This window comes from Pelobates fuscus, chromosome 10, assembly GCF_036172605.1.
Source record: "Pelobates fuscus isolate aPelFus1 chromosome 10, aPelFus1.pri, whole genome shotgun sequence".
Taxonomy (NCBI): domain Eukaryota; kingdom Metazoa; phylum Chordata; class Amphibia; order Anura; family Pelobatidae; genus Pelobates; species Pelobates fuscus.
In genome coordinates this window covers 108,306,646-108,329,523 of record NC_086326.1, presented here as the reverse complement: position 1 = coordinate 108,329,523, position 22,878 = coordinate 108,306,646, and the positions used below count along the sequence as shown (strand labels likewise).

Here is a 22,878-nt window from a genome sequence, read left to right as displayed (position 1 = left end):
ACATCCTCACACTAGCAAGAGAGAAAGTGAGAGTAGAATAAATCTGATTTACAGTTTATCTACTGGTGCTGTGGTTTGTCATATATTTATATTGCGAATTCTGACATTGCATGTAAAGGGTTTAAATTATATTTTCTTTTCATCTGGAAAAGCAATTGCAACACAGATTCGTCTTACTGCTCAGTGAGCACAGTTTACTGGGGGCACATTGAGGACAGGGTGGAGGGAGGAGGAAGAGTGTGGCCAGTCTGGCTTCTGGCATCAAACCACGAGTAGGAAGGGAAACAGAAGGATAAATGTGACAGATAGTACTGTTCCTTTTATGCTACTATCTCAAACTCTGCTATGAAGAGAACTTGTTTTACTACTATCATTTTTACTTCTTTAACCCCTTAAGGGGCATGTCATGATTCCCTTTTATTCCAGAATTTTGGTCCTTAAGGAGTTAAAGGGACACTATAGTCACACAGGCCACTTCAGCTCAATGAAGTGGTCTGGGTGCCAGGTCCCTTAGGTTTTAACCCTTCAGATGCAAACATTCAGAGAAACGGGAGGGGGACCCTGAGGGTGGGTGCACCCTCAGGGCACTATAGTGTCAGGAAAACTGTTTTGTTTTCCTGACACTATAGTGATCCTTTAATGTTACAGTTTTATTCTTATGGCTACAATGTTTCCACTACAGTAGATGAACTGAACAGTAATTACATGGACTCATGCATGTTTATTCTTATTTTTAGTTGCACGTTATTTGTTTTGAGATTGTTTTAATATGATGTAATATATATTTCTCTATAGTGCCATCTGCTTGATTCAGCTTTATAGGGGTAGATCTTTTATTGTGAGTTGAGTGGATGTTTTTTTGCCGTTCTTTGCTGTAATTGTCTGACATTATTTAGGTAGTCTTTAACTATAAGTGCAATGGTGAGATTTCTAGCGCTTGTTAGAGCCATGTATGGCAGCTGGTACTTCCCAAACCAAAGTCTCTTCTCTCTGGTAATAACTAGGTATAGGTCAGGAAAGGGTACAGGGAAGCAGCACTTTCTGGGCGTCCTCAAACTTGTATGGTGGTGAGTCAATACGAAAATATGAAGATAGAAAACAGAATATAGTGTAGTATATTCAGGGGTCAAGTCCTGGGTAAAAAAAGTGCAGGAACCCACCCAAGACCCACTCCCCGCCCCCTTCCCCCTGCCCCCCCCTCACACCACAAAAAAATGATACGCTTGTATGCAGGGGCTGAGTAAGGGCACGGGGCTGAGGAGGGGGACAGGAGCTGAGGCAGAGGGACAGGAGCTTAGGAGGGGTGGGGGCATGGGCTGAGGAAGGGGACATGGGCTGAGGGGCTGAGGAAAGGGACAGGAACTGAGGGGCTGAGGAAAGGGACAGGAACTGAGGGGCTGAGGAAAGGGACAGGAACTGAGGGGCTGAGGAGGGGGACAGGGGCTGACGAAGGGGGCAGGGGCTGAGGAGGGGGGCAGGGTCTGAGAAGAGGGAAAGGGGCTGAGGAAGGGGGACAGGGGCTGAGGAAGGGGGACAGGGGCTGAGGAAGGGGGACAGGGGCTGAGGAAGGGGGGCAGGGGCTGAGGAAGGGGGACAGGGGCTGAGGAAGGGGGACAGGGGCTGAGGAAGGGGGAGAGGGGCTGAGGAAAAGGGAGAGGGGCTGAGGAAAAGGGACAGGGGCTGAGGAAAAGGGACAGGGGCTGAGGAAAAGGGACAGGGGCTGAGGAGGGGGGCAGGGGCTGAGGAGGTGGACAGGGGCTGAGGAGGGGGACAGGGGCTGAGGAGGGGGACAGGGGCTGAGGAGGGGGACAGGGGCTGAGGCTCGTATGCAGGGGCTGAGTAAGAGCACTGGGCTGAGTAAGGTGGACAGGGGCTGAGTAAGGTGGACAGGGGCTGAGTAAGGTGGACAGGGGCTGAGGAGGGGGATAGGGGCTAAGGAGGGGGACAGGGGCTAAGTAAGGTGACAGTGCTGTGGAAAAGGGACAGGAGCTTAGGAGGAGGGGGGGCATGGGTTGAAGAAGGGGCCATGGGCTGAGTAAGGTGGCAGGGCTGAGGAAGAGGGACAGGAGCTTAGGAGGAGGGGGCCATGGGCTGAGGAGGGGGACAGAGGCTGAGGAGGGGGACAGAGGCAGAGGAGGGGCGCAGGGGCTGATGAAGGGAGCAGGGGCTGAGTAAGAAGACAGGAACTGAGGAGGGAGACAGGGACTGAGTAAGGGGACAGGGCTTGAGGAGGGGGACAGAGACTGAGGAAAGGGACAGGGACTGAGGAGGGGGGCAAGGACTGAGGAGGGAGGCAGGGCTTGAGGAGGGGGGCAGGGTCTGAGAAGAGGGAAAGGGGCTGAGGAAGGGGGACAGGGGCTGAGGAAGGGGGACAGGGGCTGAGGAAGGGGGACAGGGGCTGAGGAAGGGGGGCAGGGGCTGAGGAAGGGGGACAGGAACTGAGGGGCTGAGGAAAGGGACAGGAACTGAGGGGCTGAGGAGGGGGACAGGGGCTGACGAAGGGGGCAGGGGCTGAGGAGGGGGGCAGGGTCTGAGAAGAGGGAAAGGGGCTGAGGAAGGGGGACAGGGGCTGAGGAAGGGGGACAGGGGCTGAGGAAGGGGGGCAGGGGCTGAGGAAGGGGGACAGGGGCTGAGGAAGGGGGACAGGGGCTGAGGAAGGGGGAGAGGGGCTGAGGAAAAGGGAGAGGGGCTGAGGAAAAGGGACAGGGGCTGAGGAAAAGGGACAGGGGCTGAGGAAAAGGGACAGGGGCTGAGGAGGGGGGCAGGGGCTGAGGAGGTGGACAGGGGCTGAGGAGGGGGACAGGGGCTGAGGAGGGGGACAGGGGCTGAGGAGGGGGACAGGGGCTGAGGCTCGTATGCAGGGGCTGAGTAAGAGCACTGGGCTGAGTAAGGTGGACAGGGGCTGAGTAAGGTGGACAGGGGCTGAGTAAGGTGGACAGGGGCTGAGGAGGGGGATAGGGGCTAAGGAGGGGGACAGGGGCTAAGTAAGGTGACAGTGCTGTGGAAAAGGGACAGGAGCTTAGGAGGAGGGGGGGCATGGGTTGAGGAAGGGGCCATGGGCTGAGTAAGGTGGCAGGGCTGAGGAAGAGGGACAGGAGCTTAGGAGGAGGGGGCCATGGGCTGAGGAGGGGGACAGAGGCTGAGGAGGGGGACAGAGGCAGAGGAGGGGCGCAGGGGCTGATGAAGGGAGCAGGGGCTGAGTAAGAAGACAGGAACTGAGGAGGGAGACAGGGACTGAGTAAGGGGACAGGGCTTGAGGAGGGGGACAGAGACTGAGGAAAGGGACAGGGACTGAGGAGGGGGGCAAGGACTGAGGAGGGAGGCAGGGCTTGAGGAGGGGGGCAGGGACTGAGGAGGGAGACAGGGACTGAGTAAGGGGACAGGGCTTGAGGAGGGGGGCAGGGACTGAGGAGGGGGGCAGGCACTGAGTAAGGGGACATGACTTGAGGAGGGGGGCATGGACTGAGGAAAGGGACAGGGACTGAGGAGGGAGACAGGGACTGAGGAGGGAGACAGGGACTGAGGAGGGAGACAGGGACTGAGGAGGGAGACAGGGACTGAGGAGGGAGACAGGGCCTTAAATAGGGGGACAGGGACTCGAGAAAGGGACTTAGGAGGGGGACAGGGACTGAGGAGGGGGACAGGAACTGAGATGGGGGGACAGGGAATGAGGAGGGGGGACAGGGCCTTAAATATGGGGACAGGGACTGAGGAGGGGGGACAGGGCCTTAAATAGGGGGACAGGGACTGAGGAGGGGGGACAGGGCCTTAAATAGGGGGACAGGGACTGAGGAGGGGGACAGGGACAGGCCTGAGGAAGGGGGACAGGGCCTTAAATAGGGGGACAGGGACTGAGGAGGGGGACAGGGACAGGCCTGAGGAAGGGGGACAGGGCCTTAAATAGGGGGACAGGCCTGAGGAGGGGGACAGGGACTGAGGAGGGGGACAGGGACTGAGGAGGGGGACAGGGACTGGGGAAAGGGACTAAGGAGGGGGGCAGGAACTGAGGAGGGAGACAGGGACTGAGGAGGGGGACAAGGCCTTAAATAGGGAGACAGGGACTGGGGAGGGGGACAGGGACTGAGGAGGAGGACAGGGACTGAGGAGGGAGACAGGGACTGGGGAGGGGGACAGGGACTGAGGAGGGAGGCAGGGACTGAGGAGGGAGGCAGGGACTGGGGAGGGAGACAGGGACTGAGGAGGGGGGGCAGGGACTGAGGAAAGGGATTAAAAAAAAACCTAAAGTGCCTTCCCCCCTCCCTGAGGCTTACCTTGGGCCAGGAGGGGTGGGACAGGACCTGGAACCTGCAGCCTGCAGCCTGTGGAGTAAGCCGGCCTCTCCTGATGATGTCAGGAGTAGGGGGCGTGACTTCCTCTGCTCCCCAGCGGTCCTGTGAGAAGAGCAGAGGAAGCCACGCCCCCTCCTACTGACATCATTAGGAGAGGCCGGACGACTCCACTGACTGCAGGGGGAGAGGTGAGTTTAAAAATCCGAGTCCCCAGTCAGAGGCAGGGGATTCGGATTTGTGCTCCCCCTGCTCTGGCAGCCGCTTGTGTCAGCCCTGGGTCCTGCAGGATTAGTAATGGGAACGGCGTTCCTGCTGTGGAAAAAGTGCAGGAACGCCGTTCCCACGCGTTCCTGCAGGACTCGAGCCCTGAGTATATTCTATAGGTGGTGATGTCAAATCAGAGAAATGCCACTTACAATTTCCTGGAACTTATGTTCAGCTCCAGATATATGCACCTGTGTTTTATTGAAATCAAAGATAATAAAACCAATGACATAAAAACACTAACGCGTTTCACCCAAAGGGTCTAGTGTTAATTGTTACGTTTTAAAATTAACTAGATTTTTTTTACCTTACCTGGACGTTCTCGACTTTTTTCCTGAAGATTTTATTTGGAGGAGCCACACTTTTTACCTCCTTGGTGGGGAGAAAACCACCTATGCTACACAGGATTGAGCAAAAACCTAATTTTGTGCTCTCCTTATGTGAGTAAACCTCTTTTTATTTTACTTCTACACCAGCAAAACAGAGAACACTATTTTTCTGTTTTTATTCTCATTTTATGTAATTGGTGAATATCTGTGACATTGCAATTTGGAGGGAAACACTTCAACCAGCCCTTAACCCTGATCTACCATCTACAAGGAATCAAGCTGAGCAACATAGCCACAGGTGCGTATACTGCCCAGGTGCATATATCTGAAGCTGAACATAAGCTCCAGAAAATTGTATGTGGCATTTCTCTCATTTTACCTTATTGAATATACTACACTATTTCTGTCTTCATATTTTTTATATTGACTCACCACTAGGCATGTGCATGGGAAAAAAAATTTGGTTCGGTTCGGCATTCCGAAATTTGGGATTTTCGCAATTCGGGACTTCGGCAATTCAAGACTTCGGAACTTCGGCACTTCGACACTTCGGAAATTCGGCAACTTCGGAACTTCGGGACTTCAGCACCTCGGGACTTCTCTTGTAGCCGCCAGGTAGATAACTCCCTAATTCCCACGGTATCAGGGAGTTATGTACCAAAAGGCTAATACTAAGTAAAAATTATTTAGTATTAGTAAATTTTGCCCCTACTCGTAGGGGTAGGGGCATGTCTAGTAAACAGTGAGCAGTCTGTGAAAAAAATGCCCCCCCAGGTGACTAGGGGTCCCCAAACCCCTAGTCACCCCCTCCCCCCCAATAAAACGTATCCCCCTACCTACCCCCCTCACCCTAAAAATGAATGAGGGGGGGACCTTTAACTAAGTACCTATAAAAAAAAAAAACTTACCATTCGATGTTTTCATTCTTCTAAAATCTTCTTTTTTTCAGCCCCAAAAAAGGCCAAATAAAAAACCATAATAACCGACGCAATTATATAAAAAAAAAAAAACCAGTGCAAAAAATAATAATCCTTCTTCACCCATGGAGGGCTCCGCGCAGACTGAGCTCTGCAGGGCGGGGCAAGGCTTATAAAGCCTTGCCCCGCCCTGCAATTAGGTTCAGAGCACTCTGATTGGTGGGTTTAAGCCATCCAATCAGAGTGCTCTGACAGGTAAATGAAGAGACTGACAGGTAAGTCTCTAGATTTACCTGTCACAGCACTCTGATTGGTTGGTTTGAAATCCACCAATCAGAGTGCTCTGTGTCATTTTACACAGCGTGGGGAAGTTCTTTGTAATTTTCCCACGCTGTGTAATTTGACTCATATCTCTCTGATTGGTTACTTAATCCAGCAATGCTCACTGTTTAATAGACATGCCCCTACTCGCGGTTTAGCGAGTAGGGGCATAATTTACTAATACTAAGTAATCTTTACTTAGTATTAGTAAATTTGTCTGAAAGACCAATTTAGGTCTTTCAGCCTTTTAGTAGATAGCTCCCTAATACCGTGGGAATTAGGGAGTTATCTACTTATTCATTCCTGTCATTACATTGACTGGCCAAGTAACTTACATTTTATATTAATGCATGTTACTTGATTGTTGTAAGTGTTGCAAATGCTTACAGCTGAATCCTGGCTATGTTTGTATACTTTTTATTTAAAATTGTATACAATGTAACATTCTTCTTCTTTCACTGGATAAGAATATTAGTACTTAGGCAATACTGTGCTTCGGCACTTTGACACTTCGGAACTTCGGAAATTCTACACTTCGGAAATTCGGCAATTCGGCACTTCGGGACCTCGGCAAATCGGACATTCGGAAGTACCCGAATGTCCGAATTGTCAGAAATTCGTCCGAATTCCGATTCGGACCAAAACGAATTGCACATGTCTACTCTTGCAGTACAATTTACATTATTATTGTAAACATCAACATTTTTTTTTTTTACTCTTCTGCTGCTCCCTAAAACGTAAGTACCTTAAAACATCACTACAAGTGTGTGTACACAACCATTGGGTTATTTAACTTTGCATTACAGAAAAAACAGGTTTTATAGTTAGTTATGCCTACTTAATGATATGAAAGAACATGTACCTTCAATGCAGGAAAAGTGATTGCAGAGGAAGCATAGGATCCAATCATTAAGGACATCATGGTGGAACGCAAACTTCCAAACATATTGGGTAGCTGAAAAAATATCAGAAGGAGAAGTTTAGTAAGATAATTTTAACAAACACGTGTGTGGCAGAGTTTATAAGATATTAATAATTCAGGAATATTGTTCAGTTGAGCTAAAAAAAAATAATTTCTTATTAGGGTAATGGCTACAAGCAAAGTATTAATTGTCATGTGCATAAAAACGTATTTATTTTCTTGTATGCGCCTTACCTATTAAATATCACAATCCTGCTTTAGGAATCTTACCTATATTCACAAACAAGCTCTCACTTCCATCTCAATATTATTATACATTCCTTCCAATGTTTATTCTTCTCATACATACACTAAATGTAGTATACACATTATCATCTTATCAATACCATACCAACTAGATAACCCACACTATTAGCCTATGTATCCTTCCCAGAGCATTTTCCTTGCATTCATTTGAAAACCATCCATAATTGTAAATATCTTACAAGTTTTCTCTTTTCCCGAGCTTCTTCCTATATTGTATTTGATTATGCTTAGAGGGATGCTATAGGCACCAAAACAAATTTAGCTTAAAGGACCACTATAGGCACCCAGACCACTTCAGCTCAATGAAGTGGTCTGGGTGCCAGGTCCATCTAGGATTAACCCTGCCTGCTGTAAACATAGCAGTGCCAGGTCCATCAGTGCCAGACCTGCTGTAAACTGCTATGTTTCAGAGAAACTGCTATGTTTACAATAGGGTTAATCCAGCCTCTAGTGGCGGTCTCATTGACAGCCGCTGGACTCGAGCTCTTGTATGTCATGCCTCAGGGTGTTGAACGAGGATTGCCAGCTTATTTTATAATAATAATATTATTGTAAATATATTATATTATAAATAAAAGTATTCCATAATGGCATCTCATTGGATCAACATTTGTTACCAACAGTGTTACCAACTACATTAAAGGTTTTCTCCATCGTACATGACCATTTTTTACTTTTTGAAGTGATCATGGAGGAAAGAACTTGTATGTGCAGCATTTCTGCTTGAAAAGCTGCAAATCCAGAGATAATGACACTTTAGTGCCAGGGGTTTGTTGCATCCTCGGCACACGTGACTTGGGCAGCTCAAAACTTTCTTTCGTCATCACACACAGCTGGGTGAGCCCCTGAAAAGAGAAAAATCTATGTCACCTCCACCTAGCCTACCTCTCTTGTTTTATCCCTCACTCTGTGTCCACCTGCCTATAGTTTAAAACTGATTTTAAAAAAATGTTTTTAACCCCCTCCCTTTGTCCAAACCCACTCCCTCCTTCATTCTTTGGTCCAGCTTTAGAGCATTCACATGTATTCTCTGTGGGAATTTGATTGGACCATGGAGACAAAGGCTTTGACATCAGATAAGGCATGGAATCCAGAAAGGGAAGTTTTGCCCTGTGCTGGATTCCAGGTAAATCATTGATTTAATATTTGTTTAATTGTTGCATTGTAAATTAAAAAAACAACAAACCGAATATGTCTCACCACAAGGGCAGAAAGGGCACCGTAAAAGCGGAGAAGCTCAATTCTTTCGGCCAATAACTCTTTGGCACTGGCCTCACAGGCCAAAATCCAAGATGGTGACGACGGCTCCAAAGCGGGCAGCTCTACGCTGGACATAGACGGCCACTTGGTTACTGAACCAGTGACTCAAGGCTATCTAACACAGGCCCTGGGGGTATTATCCAACAAGCTAATCACAAGCTGGCAATCCTCGTTCAACACCCTGAGGCATGACATACAAGAGCTCGGGTCCAGAACATCCCACATGGAAAGCAAGCTAGACGAATTTGCCACGGCACATAACGATCTAGCGAACCACGTGGAAGACATAGAACAAAAACTATCATGCAATCTAAACTCATGGACAACGAAGACAGAGCCCTCAGGAACAATCTAAGGCTCCGAGGGGTCCCTGAGAACATACAATCTGCTGATCTACCATGTTACAGATCCTGTAACAAGGAAAAAACACCCATGCCTCTAAATATCTGGAAGAAAGAACTGAATATTAATATAGACACTAAAAACTGGGGCTCTTCAATGTTAATGTTAAAAGTTTAAAAAATTACACATTCGTTAAATCGAATCTCACTTTAAAGTAGAACAGATTAATAGCCAATTTTAATGTGCATAGTGTCACTATAGATTTTTATCATATAGTTCATGACTATGAACAAAAGCAAATTTTCTTTTCTCTTTGGCATTTTTTCTTCTTTTTATTACTATTTTTGCATTGTCTCATATTTGAAAGAAAATGTATTGTCTATGTTTGTAAGTACATATGTGAATACAAGATAGCTTATTCCCTCTTCATACTAAAACAACATTTTCGGCATTATTTGGCAGTGTTTTGTCTGTCAAATTCAATTATTCTAATAGCCAATATGGATGTACATAAGGGAAAGCTATTTCTTGTAAATTTGTGTTGTGTCCTTCTTTGTTTTATTGTTAGTAAATCAAAATATTTAATAAAGAATATATAAAAAAAAATATTTTTTTTAAAAAATGGGGGGGGGGGATATCCTGGTCGGAGCATGCGCTTACGACCCCACACACCACAGTCCGTGGAGATTAAACGAGTTTCTCCTGAAACGCCTCATTCGCAAGAGAACCAGAGGCACAGATGAGACTGTTCTTCTCGGAGAATGGCTCTGACAAGACCACCCAGGCGAACCTCTGGCAAACACACAATGAAGTTATCCGAGGCTTATTAATAAGGACTGCTTTATACCTTCGTAAACAATCACAGGCACAACTAGCGGGTTGGCAAAGGGACCTCCAGGAACTAATGAGACAAAACCAAATCTCCCGATCTAAAGCTCTGGCGGCCCAAATCCAAACTATAATTAGACTAATTAACCAACAAGCCCTAGAGAAAACGGGGTATAAACTACATAGACTTAAAGCCTCACGCTACTCACAGGGTAACAAAGCAGGCAAATTGTTAGCAACCAGATTACGGAACCAACAAGCCAACCAAAAAATCGCCCACCTGGTATCCCAAAACGGGAAAATAAAATTATAGCACCAAAAGATATAAACAATGAATTCGCCAGATACTATGCCTCACTGTACAATTAAAAAAATGACACCTCCCTCCACCAACCAACGATCACAGACATAGAACGATATTTAAACCCCCTCCCTTTACCTAAAATAACGGACGAACAAAGTCAATCACTGTCTTCCCCAATATCAGAAACCGAAGTTAGCAAATCAATCCTCGTTCTGCCCAACAACAAGGCCCCAGGCTGAGATGGTTTTGCCAATTGCTATTCAAAAAATTCAGTACCACTGTAGTCCCACATTTGACAGAAACTTTTAACAAAGCCATTGGCCTCCGAAAACACTGCCACGGGAAAACCTGCTAGCACACATGGTGACACTCCTCAAACCTGGCAAACCACCCACTCACCCCCAAAACGTTCCCCCAATCTCACTTCTGAACACAGACATTAAACTATTCGCTAAAGTTCTGGCGGCCAGGATGAGCACAGTCCTCCCAAGCATAATAGACTCAGACCAAGTGGGATTTGTCAAAGGGCGTCAAGACAGCGATAATACGTGCAAGGTCCTAGACATAATCCACGGCTTACAGCACACACAGGAGGGTATTGTCCCTCGACGTGGAAAAGGCCTTTGACTGCCTGCACTGGGATTTTATTGGAGGGGTGATGAACAAATGTAACATTCCCCAGAGATTCATGTCGGTGGTCAAGGCCCTATACTCCAAATCCCTGCAAAGGTGTTAAACGCAGGTTTTTTATCTGACCCTTTCCCCATAACGAACATCTCTAGTCAGGGATGCCCACTTTCTTCACTGCTTTATGTCATGGCTTTAGAGCCACTAGCACTCCAAATCAGACAACACAAACACATACACGGAGTGCAGATAGGACACAAGGAATATACAGCCAATTTATTTGCGGACGATATACTCCTCACCTTGACAGAACTGTGCACGTCATTAACACACCGCCCAGGCCCCCCCAGCTTCAGAGTCTCCTTTAGAGGTGGCCACAGGTGTGTATATTAAGGAGGAGTTTATCATTAGTCTGCATTAGTGAGTATACTCATTTTCAGCACATTATTTAGTTTTAACACTGCTTTTAATTGCTTTCATCACTTTTGTTTGTATACTCACTATGCTCTTACTAGTATTTAACACTATTTTATTTATAACACTATTACTATTTATTTGTCTCCCACATTGTAGTGTAGGACCCACCGATAATGGGGTACTTTGAAAGTAGTGGTGGGCTTAACAACATATGGCCATATGGTGGAACCAAATCCCCATATTTATACTTAGTTAGGCATTTTAATTTTTTTATTTTTTTTATTCTTTATTTATTCCAGTACAAGACATCTCAAGCAATTCACATACATCAACTTTGCGATCAGCATAAACAAGCCCATACACTGAGATTAGAACACTTTACATTTGCAAAATAAATTAACAAAAAAGTTCAGTTATCAGAGATCGCTAAGTATCAGCATGTCCCCGATCTCCAGAGTAAACATCAGTCCAAAGGAGGCTTGGACATCCCGTCTGGGTTTTTTCAATATATAAAACAGTAAACTGATAACAGACATTAACGAAAGATCGTGTTTATAATGCAAAAAGAATATTAGGGACATTACACCCAATCCCCGTGCAGAAAACACAACGTGTCCACGTATCTTTTTCCGGGTGTTCCCTACGTATTAGCCGCATGTGCGATCTTGATCAACCAATAAAGATTGTAGAGGTAAAGAAGAAGGCGCCTCGGAGGATCGAGGACTTAGAGAAAGAGGACATAGGGGTAGGAAAGGGGGGGGGGATGGGGGGGTAGGCCGAGGAATAGGTCCCAGGAATAAGGTGCCTGAAAATTTTCTTTCTTTTTTTTTTTTTATTATTTCTTTTTTTTTCCCGTTTTGTCCCCACTGTCTCCCTCAGTAGGTAACGTGAGCTTTCCCTGTGGCCAGATCAAGGTACTATATTCCACTCCCTTCATTTACTACCCTGCACGCAAGTGGGATCCCTAAGTTTCCCGACCCAACTCAAGCGTTCGCAGTGCTATTTATCCAGGGGTCCCAGATTTGATCAAATTTCCTCTGTGTCCCCCTGACCTGAGCAGTCAGCTTATCCATCAGGAAAGTATCTCTAATTTTTTGTTTGACCATCGCAATAGTAGGCGAACTCTTCTGCAGCTACACCTGCGCCAGCGCTCTCCTAGCAGCTAGGTTTATTTTATGGACATGGTCTTGTTCCGTTTTCGTCCAACCATCTATGGGTCTGGATAGCAGATACACCCATGGATCTAACTTAACCTCCCTTCCACAAACTTCTTGCTGCAGAGTCGCAATCCGACTCCAATAGGCCTGAGCCTCTACGCAGTCCCACCACATGTGAATATAAGTTCCCTTAAGACCGCAGCCCCTCCAGCAAAGGTCCGTTGGGTTTACCCCCATACGGCACAGTTTCACTGGGGTGGTGTACCACCGAAACATCGTCTTGTAAGATTGTTCCTGCAGAGAGACACAAACCGAAGACTTTGCAGCCATCTCCCAAATATCTTGCCATTCTGCACCCTCTAATATCTCATTGAGGTCTGCCTCCCACTGGTCTGTATACACAAGATCCCCCCATTCCAGAGTGCGTGAGCTTAAATGAGAGTATAAACAGGATATGAGGCCTGTTGGGAACTGTTCCCCTTTGCACATCTTTTCAAAGAAAGTCAACGGAGTCAGCGCTGCCGTTTTGATCCGGGGATCACTAGCAAAGTCTCTGAGCTGAAGATACCTAAAATAGTCAAATGGACGCAGCGTAACTCTGCTCCGCAACGCATCGAATGTAATAAAGGATCCATTTTCAAACAATTCACAAAACCTTTGCAACCCCGCGTTCTCAATACCCTTGAAATTTCGGGGATACAATCCTGGCGAAAAAGCCTTGTTTCTCAAGAAAGGGGTCATGGGCGATAGGGCAGAGGTCAGGCCATATTTGACGGCGGCAGAGTCCCAAATCTTAAGGGAGCCGTGTATCGCCGGGCACGCCACTTGATCAATTGGTCTTTGTTCTTTAGGGGTCCACATAAGGAATTGAGGTAGGTCCTGGCCCATCATAGAGGACTCCAAATCTACCCACCTCCTTTCCTCTGGGGGTGAGTGCCACAAAGCTATTTGAGCCAATTGGGCCGCCACGTAATAATAGTAAAGGTTCGGAAGGCCAAGGCCTCCCCTATCCTTTGCTCTATATAGAACGTTGCGAGAGATTCCATGGCGCCTATTTTGCCAAACAAACTTGCCTATGGCCTGTTGAAGCGGCCCCAAGTTAGATTTTGTCACGTGGACCGGAAGAGCCTGGAACAAGAAAAGTATCCGAGGCAGTACATTCATTTTCACTGTGTGTATCCTTCCGATCCACGAGATCGGCTTATCAATCCAATTTTCCATGTCGGTGATCAACTGTCTTATCAGCGGAATATAATTCTGCTGATATAGTTGGGAGGGGTCCGCCGTCAACCAAATGCCTAAGTATTTGATCTGACGTTTCTCCATTCGGATATGGTAAGTCTCCGCTATAAACAAAACCTCGGCTTCTGGCACACCTATAGGAATCGCACTTGATTTTCCCAAATCGACTTTATAGCCAGCAACTTCGCCGTACACCGTTAATATCTCAGTAAGAGCCGCCATGGAAGCTTTCGAGTCAGTGAGCGTCAGCAATACATCGTCCGCGAATCCCGAGACCACATATTGCGAATTCCCTACAGTAACTCCTTTGATACCCGGGGCCCCCCGTATAGCGTGTAAGAGGGGTTCCAGCGAGAAGACAAACAGCAGTGCGAAAGTGGGCATCCCTGTCTCGTGCCGTTGCTCAAGCGAAACGGAGCGACTCGCGCTCCCGAGATCTGTATCTGCGCCTTAACGTTGGAGTACATAGCCTGAACAGCAGTCACAAATCTGCCCGGCAAGCCGAAGTGGTATAATACTTCGAATAAATAATCCCACTTGACCCTGTCGAACGCCTTCTCGGCATCTAGTGACAGCATCAGTGTCGGGGTGCCCCTCGCAACCTGTCTCCCTATTAGGTCAATATTACGCCTCGTGTTTTCAAAAAGCTGTCGACCTGGAACAAAGCCAACCTGGTCCGGATGTATCAGGCCTGTAAGGAGCGGGTTCAATCTGCCTGCCAAAACTTTAGCTAGAATTTTAGAGTCGTGATTTATTAGAGATATCGGGCGAAAATTTTCCGGAGCCGAGTCGTCCTTCCCTGGTTTAGGCAACAGAACAATATTGGCTAAAGACATCTCCCTATCAGGTGTCCCTCCATCCATCAAGTCATTGAGCCAAGTGGGGCAGAAGCTCTTCACGGAAGGTCTTATAGTAGCTGCCATCAAAACCATCAGGACCCGGCGCTTTGTTGCTCTTCAAGGCGGAAATTGCTGCATCAATTTCGTCAGCTGTAATAGGATTCTCCAAGGCCGCCAAGGCGACCATATCCAGCTTTGGAAGGTGTGACCGAGAGAGGAAAGCCCGTATCTTATCCAGGGCCCGACCTGAGTCCGCGCCATCCTCCGCAGAGTGATTATAGAGCTTAGTGAAAAAATCCGTTAACACTTTGGCTATCTCTGTGGGGTTCGTCTGATATTTTCCCGCTGCATTTTTGATCCTCGTGATATGAGTACCCCGTTGCCGTGGACGAAGGGAACTCGCCAACAAAGTATCCATCTTGTTCGCCTTTTCATAGTAGTTGCGTTTGGACCATACGATAGCTCTCGCGGTGTCGTCTAGAAGCAGTTCCCTGATCGAGTGCCGTACGTCTTGTACCAATAATAAGTTAGGAGGCGTAGGGTCCGACTTATGCCGTTGTTCTGCCGTTCTTAAAGTTGCCAGCAAGGACGTTAATAGTTGAGACTTCCGCCTTTTCTTCAGCGTCGCTTCCCTAATTAGAATACCCCTAATAACAGACTTATGAGCCGCCCACACCGTGGTTTTCGAAACCCCCGACTCCGCTTCTCTGGTGAAGTAATCCTTGAGTTCTCTACGGACGCCGTTGACGACTCCTGGGTCCTGAAGTAAGGATCTATTTAGCTTCCAGGACCAAGGGGATGCCACACTCAGTTTATCCAAGGTAAGGGAGACATCAGCATGATCCGACCACGTTATGGAACCCACCGTGGATTCCGAGACCTTGGGAATAGCTAGTGAGTTCACCAAAAAGAGGTCTATCCTAGAATACGTACCGTGAGGTGACGAATAAAACGTATAGTCAATATCGTCAGTATGTTGTGCCCTCCAAATGTCTACCAAACCTGTTTGCTGCATGAACGTGTGCAGTAATTTGTCCTGCCCCCCCCCCTCCTGTGAGACCGCGGAGCTCCCCTACACGGCCCCCTATCCATTGCTGGGGTCGGAGCAGCGTTAAAGTCGCCCCCTACCACAACAATACCGTGTGGCAGCGTGAGCACCATGTGCGTCAGTGCCGCCCAGAAATCACTGGCTGGCTCATTAGGGGCATAGACATTAAGGAAATGTACAGCCTGGGAATGTAAGGACCCCGAGACCAGAACGTAGCGTCCACCCGGGTCCGTACTAACCTTGCTAACCCTGAACGGGCATCTATCATGCACAAGAATGGCGATGCCATTCCTCTTATTAAGGGCTCTGGCTTCGTACGTGGTCCTAAATGTATGGTTCTTAAGGGCAAACTTTGCCAATTTCGGCAAGTGTGTCTCCTGCAGGAAAGCAATGTCGGGGTTCATGCGTTTTAGCTCCCTAAACATAAGTCTTCTTTTATTCGGGGCGTTCAGGCCCTTAACATTGAGGGATATTAGTTTCACAGGCATGAGTTATCCTGCAAGATATCTCTGAATTTAAGCAGTCCGATACGTCTAAACATGGACAAGTAGAACAGGGCAACCATCGACTCCCCCCCCCAGAGGAGACATAAAAGGAAAAAGGGTAATAGGGAATGAAAACAGAGAAAGTAGAAAAGAGAAAAGAAGAAAAGAACCCTATGTACATATATCGCCTGGTCTCACCTATTGCCAGGCGTATTGGGGGTAGATGTCCCAACATCCCCAGAAAGACTAAAGACCACTGGGATGTTAGGGACATGGACCAGCCAATAAAGACACTACTAGAGTGTCATCTTCATCACAATAAAAATATAACATATATATAACCTGTGCTACCATGCAGGGTGAGCAAGGCTGCTATTAAGGGCACAGCAAAGGGCGCAATCTGGAAGGCTAGGGTAGGGCATGAAACACAGTACACTTCATTGCTACAACTAATACTATATTTTCAATTGTATTTTTTTTCCCATTTTTTGTTGTTTCCCTTTTTTTATTGTAATTTATTTTTTTCTATTTTTTTTTTTTTTTTAATATTTTTTTTTTGCTTGCCTGGGGAGGGGGGTCCCAGCGGAAATCAGGGGGGAGGGAGAGGTCTCAGCGCAAAACGCTGTGGCATGAGGGACCTAGAAGAGACACAGCGCTGTAACTCGCCCTAATACAATGCACACAAAAGTGTTGACCGCCGTCCCTTGACGTACAGGGGGGCTCCAGGATCCACTATGGGACAGAGAGCTGGTCACATGAAAGCCAATGGTGAGGAGAAAGCGGGAGTGTGTGACCCCGCCAAACAAGGGACCCCCTGACACATTAAAACAGTTATTCCTCCCCGATGACCCCCACCCGCCGACGGGGGGATGATACAGAAGGAAGCCCCAGTCGTCATGCCCCTCGCCCCCGCCGCCCCCTCCCCCCCCTCCACCACAGCGCCGACCACCAGGGGTTCCGTCGAGGTGCCCCACGACTCACCCCGCCGGCCCAAAGGAAGGATCCCCTCTGGGCCAAGCAGAGCAGGTCCCGCGAGCCTCCCAACGCAAGCCACCGCCCCCAACAGGCGCCCAAACACACCCCAATAAAAGCGATCTCAGGGCCAAGGCATAAGTACATAACATCACACAGTGGAATAGCCAGGTGCCCGCCGCCCCCGCCCCCCGAATAAACACAAGTATGAACATAAGCCAGTCCCCAGGAGGAGTCAATGCCGCGATGTGCGGAAGTTCCATGGCCCACTCCGAGGCAGTGGTAGGGAGGAGTAGTGGAGAATAAAAGCCCATTCACCCCATCTCCCAACAGCCCCTCCGCCCACAAAAAGGAATAACGACCCCACCCTGCTCCGCTGCCTTCAGATAACAGGAGAGGGACAGTGAAAAACAAAACAAAAAAAAACAAAAACAACCCCAGTTCGGCTCGATGAAAAAAGACAAAGAAAAACAACCCTAACCCACCCAACGAGGGGAGGATGCCCCCCAAACACGCCAAATTCCGGCAACAACCCTTGCAGCCCTAACTGCTGCTCCCATTCTGAGCCCCCATGAGGACACCCCGTAACGGGCTAGGCCCCAGGACCCGCCATCCCACACGCATCCTACATACCATCCCCTGGGCTTTCAGCCGGCGCGCTCCCCTTCCAGCCGACTCCCCGAGCATCCGGACCTGCCGAAATCCGTGTGCCTCACTCACCCGCCTCGTACCACTCGCGTGGGAGGGGGCACAGCACCTCCTCAGCCTGAGAGAGCTTCATCAACGGTACAGGATCTCGTATGTCGAGACCCTTCAGGAATTCCACCGGGTCACCATCCGCATGCAGAATTTTAGTGCGACCAACTCGAAAGGCTAGCAGCTGGAACGGGAAGCCCCAGGCATATTTCACACCGTGTTTCTGCAGTAGCCCCGTCACCGGGCGCCATAGCCTTCGCTTTTGGAGGGTAGCCGGAGTCAAATCATGGAACAGGGTAAGTTCCGCCTCACCAAATCGGATAGGGCCTTCCCTCCCACGCAGCATGAGGGCTTCTTTCATCCGGTAAAAGAGGAATTTGATAATCACGTCCCTCGGGCGGGTATCGTTCGCCCGCTTCGCTCTGAGAGCCCTGTGCGCTCTCTCTATGTGCCATTGATGGTCCGGCACGTTGGGCAGCAGAGGCCTTAGGATCTTGGTCACGACATCCATCAGCGGACCTTCCCCCTCCTGTTCAGGGAGGCCCCGAAGCCTGATATTATTTCTCCGGGACCTGTTCCCCAGATCATCCAGGGAAGATTCCACTGCAGTCAATCTAGCGGAGAGCCGGTTAATCTGGGCTGAGGTAGCGTTGTGGGCCACGGCAGTGGACTCCACACGCTGCTCAAGCGTCGCTGTCCTCGCCCCCAAGGCCTGGATCTCGGCTTTAACTTCGTGGGTGTTCCTGGTGATCTCGGCCGCCAGGTAGCCCCGGACCTCTGCCAACTTAGCCAAAATCTGAGCAGCGTTGGCCTCAGAGATACCCAAGGCCGCCGCCGCGCCTGGGCTGGGAGGGGAGCGAGGCGCCATCGGGCTCTCCCGTCCGCCATCTTGAGTGCTTGATCGCATGGCGCGGGAGGCAGCGAACAAGTCGGACACCGTCGCTCCCTGCTCCGCCGGCTTTCTGGGCTGTTTCTTCTGGGCACGTTTGTCCATATCGACTCCCCAACAACGTACCTCGGTTAGGTTAGCCTTTCAGGCTTTTTTTATGCTGTAGTTAGCAATTGGCCTCGTGGTCCTAGCGGAGCTTCACTTGGACACGTCCATCTTGCTCCGGCTTCAGGCCACGCGTAGTTAGGCATTTTAGTAGCCTTCTTTGTTTTTTGTATTGTTTTGTAGTCTGAGTGCGCTGCACTATTTTCTCATTCATGACATTTTGGTCACAGCGGCAGCACCTTTCATGCAAAATTCAGGTCTCGGGAGTGCCCCCTATCCTTTCTCTGTTTATACTATATTTGGAGTCCAGACCAGATTCCTTAGGGGTTAAGCACCCCGCCCAGGCCCCCCCAGTTTCAGAGTCTCCTTTAGAGGTGGCCACAGGTGTGTATATTAAGGAGGAGTTTATCATTAGTCAAGTCACTTTTATTATTTTTTCCAGTGAACAGTCATCTGCATTAGTGAGTATACTCATTTTCAGCACTAACACATTATTTAGTTTTAACACTGCTTTTAATTGCTTTCATCACTTTTGTTTGTATACTCACTATGCTCTTACTAGTATTTAACACTATTTTATTTATAACACTATTACTATTTATTTGTCTCCCACATTGTAGTGTAGGACCCACCGATAATGGGGTACTTTGAAAGTAGTGGTGGGCTTAACAACATATGGCCATATGCAGGGCCAGATTAAGAGCCCAGTGGGCCTGGTGCTGACAATTATGATGGGCCTAATTACAAAATCTTATTGACCAAAAACACTAAAACAGTCCTACCTCCTAAGCGTCATGTATCTGATGGAGATGATGCTGGAGGGAAACTCATAGGATGCAGCTATGAGAAAACACATACTAATCTCATGCTTTCAAGTAAACCCATACCCCCTAACAGCAGTGTCCAGGAAATAAGGAAGTCTATGGATGGGGTAAAAGGCTGCGCAACTTACACAAATCACATAACCAGAACTGCCGAAAGGGATGAACATACACAAAAATGGGGCATTTCTGTGTCCCCATGTCTTCCAGTGTCCCCATGTCTCTAGGACACTAGGGGGCATTGAGAGACATTGGGACACTGGGAGACCTGGGGATACTGAGATACTAGGGAACACTGGGAGACCTGGGAACACTGAGACTCATGAGGACAATAGGAGACCTGGGGACACTGAGATAATAGGGAACACTGGGAGACCTGGGGACACTGAGACTCATGGGGACAATAGGAGACATGGGGACACTGGGTGACTGAGACATGAGAGGACACTGGGAGACATGGGGCACTGAGACAATTTGATACATAGGTGACACTGTGATATATAGGGGACACTGGAGACTTGATAAAGACCTGGGTACAGGTCAAAACTTTGCAGTGTCCAATAAACCAGCTTAAATCTATCACAGTGAGTGCCTGAGATTTTTTTCTTTTATACTAGGGGACACTGAGACACTTGGGGGCACTGTGAGAAATGGGGACACTAGGAGACTAGGGGACACTGAGACACTATGGATACTAAGACACTACGGACACTGAGAGACACCAGGGACACTGGAAGAGATGGGGCACTGAGACACTCTGATACATAGGGGACACTCTGATACATAGGGGGACACTGGAGACTTGATAAAGACCTGGGTACAGGTCAAAACGTTGCGGTGTCCAATAAACCTGCTTAAATCTATCACAGTGAGTGCCTGAGATTCTTTTATACTAGGGGACACTGAGACACTAGGAGACATGGGGACACTGGGAGACATTGAGACACTGAGAGACTAGGAAACACTGAGACACTAGGGACACTGGGACATTAAGAGACACCAGGGACACTGGGAGACATGGGAATACTGAGATACTAGGGACACTGGCTGGGAGACATGGGGACACTGGAAGTGCCCCATGTCTCCCAGGTCTCAAAGTCGCCCAGTGTCCTCATCTCTCCCAGTGTCCCCCAGTGTCACCATGTCTCTTAGTGTCCCCTAGTGTCTCAGTGTCCTCATGTTGCCCAGTGTCCCCTAGTGTTTGTATCCCCATGTCTCCCAGTGTCCCTTAGAGTCTTTGCCCCCATGTCTCCCAGGGTCCCGATGTAACTAGGACACTGGGGGACACTTAGAGACATTGGGACACTGTGAGACATGGGGACACAGATACATGGGGACTTTGGGAGACTAGGGGACTCTGGGAGACTAGGGACACAGACACTAGGGACACTGAGAGATATGGGGACACTGAGAGACACCAGGGACGTTGGGAGACATGAGGACACTGAGACACTAGGGACACTGGCTGGGAGACATGGGGACACTGAGAGAATAGGGGCCACTGGGAGACATGGGGTCACTGTGTCCCTAGTGTCTCAGGGTCCCCATGTTCCCCAGTGTCCCTATGTCTCAGCGTCCCCAAGTCTCTCACCGTCCCTATGTCTCGCAGGCCCGGAGCTGCTGTCTGGCCTCTCTGTGCAGAGCTGCTCCCCCACGGATCAGTGAGTAGAGAGAGGCAGGGAGGGAGATGCTGTAACTTCTTATCCCTGCCTCTCTCCACATAAACAGCGACCCCTACTGGCCGGTGCTGGTATTGCAGAATAATCTCTGTTTATACTCTGTTTATTTCTGCAATACCAGCACCGGCTAGGCAGCCTCAAATACCTGAGAAATATTTCTGGCAATATACCTGGCAACCATAAGAAATACATGAGAAATACCTGGCAACCCTAAGAGTAGTGAGTAAAAAAAAAAAAAAAACGTTTTTTTTTTGTTTTTGTTTTTTTAAATCCATGGGCCTATCCCATGGGCCTGGGCCTGGAGCTGCAGCTCCATCAGCCCCTATGTTAATCCGGCCCTGGCCATATGGTGGAACCAAATCCCATATTTATACTTAGTTAGGCATTTTAGTAGCCTTCTTTGTTTTTTGTATTGTTTTGTAGTCTGAGTGCGCTGCACTATTTTCTCATTCATTAACACACCTGATGACATTAATTGCAACATATGGGAGGCACTCATATTACAAATTAAACATGACGAAAACCCAGGCACTGTATCTAGAGCAAGCACCAGAACAGATGGAGAGGCTGCGGGCGTCCTATACCTTTGATTGGAAGGGGGGACTACCTGAGCTTCCTAGGCATAAAACTAACAAAAAATCCGACCTCGCTATATAAGCTTAACTATAAACTGCTTCTAAACAGCTTCAACTCCACCATGCAGGAATGTGATAAAGTTCCTATCATGGATAGGAAGAATAGCAACAATGCTACATGTCTGGTGGTCCTGCCCGAGCTTTCAAAGCTTCTGGAAAATGGTCACTGCAGAAGTGTCCAACATTACGCAAATAGAGCAAAGATACACAGACTAAACTCACTTTCCAAATCTTGATAGCAGCGAATATACTGCTCGCGAGAGCCTGGAAAACAAGTAAAGTCCCGAGCAAAAGAGTCTTAAGGGAACAAGTAACTCTTAACTGGGACTATGAACAAATGGCAAACTCCTCCATAACATCTAACCCTACCACTGAAGCCAAGAACTGATGCCAAGAATATCTGGGACAACTATGCGCAAACCGCTAGAGGCGCTTCCGCGGTTCTCACTGTGAAAAGACACTCGACATCCATAGAAAAAGCAATGAGTAATGCGCATACGCATTCGGATCTGACGTCGGCAGGGGGAGGAGAGTTCCCCAGCACAGAGGGAGCACGGGAGCACGGCAGCACGGCGCTGGAAAAAGGTAAGTGGCTGAAAGGGTTTTAACCCCTTCAGCACAGCAGGAGGGGGGCACTGAGGGTGGGGGGTACCTAATGATCCTATAGTCCCAGGAAAACCAGTTTGTTTTCCTGGCACTATAGTGGTCCTTTAAGATTGTTACACCCTCCTAGCTGTCAATCAGACAGAAGGACCTGTTTCTTCCTGGTTGTTTAGCTCAGTGAAGCTAAATTCAAGAGGCAGACCATTGTCCAGAGCACCTGCCTTGCAAATACTTCTCACTGAGTTGCATTAAAAAGTCAGTGTTTGCACAGTCAGGAGAGAAAATATTCTCTGGATTAGAAAGAGAAGGCTTGCAAGGGCAGCAGACAAGAGAACTGTAGCTTTTGCAAGTTGTTTTTATCAATTCCCCAAATGAAGAAATGCATAATTAAATCCATGCTTGTTTTCATTTGGTATATATCTACTAAACATATATATTTTTTTTGGGGGGGGGGGGGGGGGTGGAGCCTGAGGAGAGTCCTGTAAAATGTAAGGCAAGCATAGATGAACTGAAAGTTAAAATTTTTCACCTTAAATTTAAATTAATTTTAGTAAATATGCTGTTAGCGTATTCACTCAAAT

The 22,878-nt window shown here is 48.2% G+C and overlaps 1 protein-coding gene across 1 annotated transcript in view; it reads right to left on the bottom strand.

Moving 5' to 3' along the window:
• The window catches only part of SLC43A1 (solute carrier family 43 member 1), a 100,680-nt gene that overhangs the window by 22,912 nt on the left and 54,890 nt on the right, over positions 1 to 22,878 (bottom strand). Inside the window, exon 6 of the mRNA XM_063434827.1 lies at positions 6,983 to 7,075. Within this exon, the coding sequence (XP_063290897.1) occupies positions 6,983 to 7,075 (93 nt within the window). The remainder of the gene's footprint in view (positions 1 to 6,982; positions 7,076 to 22,878) is intronic.